The 2,535-nt window shown below is 43.2% G+C and overlaps 1 protein-coding gene across 1 annotated transcript in view; it reads left to right on the plus strand.

Moving 5' to 3' along the window:
* The window catches only part of LOC118422001 (elongation of very long chain fatty acids protein 6-like), a 7,582-nt gene extending 5,197 nt beyond the window's left edge, over window positions 1-2,385 (plus strand). Inside the window, exons 5-7 of the mRNA XM_035829504.1 lie at window positions 107-159; window positions 1,078-1,211; window positions 1,758-2,385. Coding sequence (XP_035685397.1) covers window positions 107-159; window positions 1,078-1,211; window positions 1,758-1,930 — 360 coding nt within the window. The 3' untranslated portion in view covers window positions 1,931-2,385. The remainder of the gene's footprint in view (window positions 1-106; window positions 160-1,077; window positions 1,212-1,757) is intronic.
* The last annotated feature ends 150 nt before the right edge of the window (window positions 2,386-2,535 follow it).

Genomic DNA, 2,535 nt, shown 5'->3' on the forward strand with positions numbered 1-2,535 from the left:
GTCTCTGAGCTGGCTGGGCCTGTAGGGTAAGTACTGACATAATGGTTGTTCTTGTGTCTCTGTGTGTGTGTGTGTGTGTATGTGTGTGTCTGTCTGTGTCTGTATGTCCGTCTGTATGTTCAAGTGGTACGCGTACTCTGAACTGGCCGGGCCTGTGGGGTGAGTACTGATATATATATTATGATTGTTCTTGTGTATGTGTGTGTGTCTGTGTGTGTGTGTGTTGTTCTGTGTGTGTCTGTGTGTTTCTGTGTATGTGTCCGTCTGTATGTTCAACTGGTACGCATACTCTGAGCTAGCCGGGCTCGCGGGGTGAGTCAAGATCGTATTACCTCTGGCTTTAGGAAATATGGAGGTATTGTTTTAGAATTTCTGTTGTGTGCTTGTGTGCTTATGTGCCTGTGTCTGTCTGTGTTTTCCACCGGTACGCGTACTCAAAACTGGCCGGGCCTGTAGAGTAATTATATTGTTTTTGCTACCTCTGGGTAGAATTGAGGTATTGTTTTGTGTGTCGACGCCTGTCTGTGCGTTTGTCTGACTGCATGTGTGTTCTTATTACCTTCATGATTTTTGGTGTCAAGGCAAAGTCAAAGGATCTAGAATAACAGGATTCCAACAGGGGAATTCTGGGGTTTGGGCCAAACACACTGCGGTTTAATACACTACACGAGCCCACCTCTGCAGCCTACGGGTAGTTAAATCCTTAGCTATGGCGTCTTTGATGAAACCTACCCTTGTTGCTTTGTGAATGGTTGATGATAGTGTAAGGAATTGTACAATGCTAAACTTTCTTCGAACAAATGTACACACGGATCAAATTTTCAACGACCACTGTCACCTTCTTCGGGATAAATACTGATGACCAATCAGCTCAGAACGTAAACTTGCGAGAGGTACAGACACGTAATCTTATTAACACGTGATCTTGCCGGTAAATGACGTCAGCAATGGATCAAATGTGCTAGGAAGTCTCTGTGCAGTGATGGCTGGAGTGCCCCGATATATTTGGCCTCCTGTATACCTCTTACAAAGCAGTGCTGTTGTCATAGTTTTTAACTATATCAATCTTGTCTGCAGGTATTTTGTGGCGATGAACTACACAGTCCATGCCGTGATGTACTCGTACTTTGCTGTAAGAGCCGCGGGCTACAGACTGCCGAGGAAGCTCTCCATGGCCATCACTGTCTTACAGAGCTCACAAATGGTGGGAGGTAAGTCTTCAAAATGGTACAACCATCTCTTTATTCTTACTTCTGCACTATCATGCTACAGACTACCGAGGAAGCTCTCCATGGCTATCACTGTCTTACAGAGCTCACAGATGGTGGGAGGTGAGTCTTCAAAATGGTACAACCATCTATTTACTTTTACTCTTACTTCTGCTCTATCATACATGTTGCAATGTTGGTTGAAAGCTAAAGAAGAAGTGTTTATTATCTACTTCTTTACTGATAGAATAGTACTAGTTATAACTATTGGCGAACATACTTCTTTTTTTCCGTCTTTATATTTATCTACAGTCAAAATTACTACACTCAGGGCTATGATGGTAAGTTAATTTCAGAGAGTTAGCGAGACAGAGATACACAGAGAGAGGGAGAGAAAGATCTAGAGAAGGAAGGGGAGAGAAAGAGATTGCACAACGAATTCAAATTCAAATTTATCTGGCATAGTCCTCCTTTAACCAGCTGGCACGGCGGGCAATGCTTACGTCATAGTCACATGACTACAATTTTCAAATTCCCTCTTCCCTACAGGACTGCTGATTGGTGGATACGCCCATCTGACGTACCAATCAGGGGAGGCCTGCCATTGGTCGGATTTCGCGTCCCTCCTCTGCGTCGCCATGTACGGCAGCTACCTGGTGCTCTTCCTGCACTTCTTCGCGAAGTCTTACGTCTCCAAGACTCCAAGGCCTAAGAAAGATTGATGTCTTCTTCGTCATGTGCACTCAAGAACCCACTTCTCAAGTGACTTCTTTCAGTCGTGCGCCTTGCCTTCAAGGCCGTCAGTACAACACCCAAGAATCTTTTGTCTCCAAGACTCGAAGATCCAAGAAGGAGTGATTTCCTTTTCTCAAGTCTCCGTTTTCAAGACTCAAAGACCCAAAGCCACACGGTCCAAAAAGCTTAAGAATGCGTTATCAAGTAAAAACTGAAATTCAGTTTCAGTCCATGTGATTTTGCACATGCGTATAATTCTAAGCCATCCAGAAAGCTCAGTGAATATTTTCATCATGTTCGTAAAAAAAAGAAACTGAATAAAAAATGGTTGAACAGGTTGCCTCTTTATTAATCCAGAAAGCTAGTTTTACTTTAATCAATTCAGTTTAACTCACCTGAATATTTTGATTAGGTGCATAGCGATGGTGCCATTTCCATTTTTATACTACACAATTTAGTCATTCGGCTACACATTTGTGCAAGCGCTACAGCAAGGGACTATATCGCTGGTTACTCTTCCCCGTAAGTGATGAGCAGAGAAGGCAATGGATATTTTTAATGCGGCATAATTGTAGCTCATTTGTAGCCTCTA

The sequence above is a fragment of the Branchiostoma floridae genome, chromosome 8 (assembly GCF_000003815.2).
Source record: "Branchiostoma floridae strain S238N-H82 chromosome 8, Bfl_VNyyK, whole genome shotgun sequence".
Lineage (NCBI taxonomy): Eukaryota > Metazoa > Chordata > Leptocardii > Amphioxiformes > Branchiostomatidae > Branchiostoma > Branchiostoma floridae.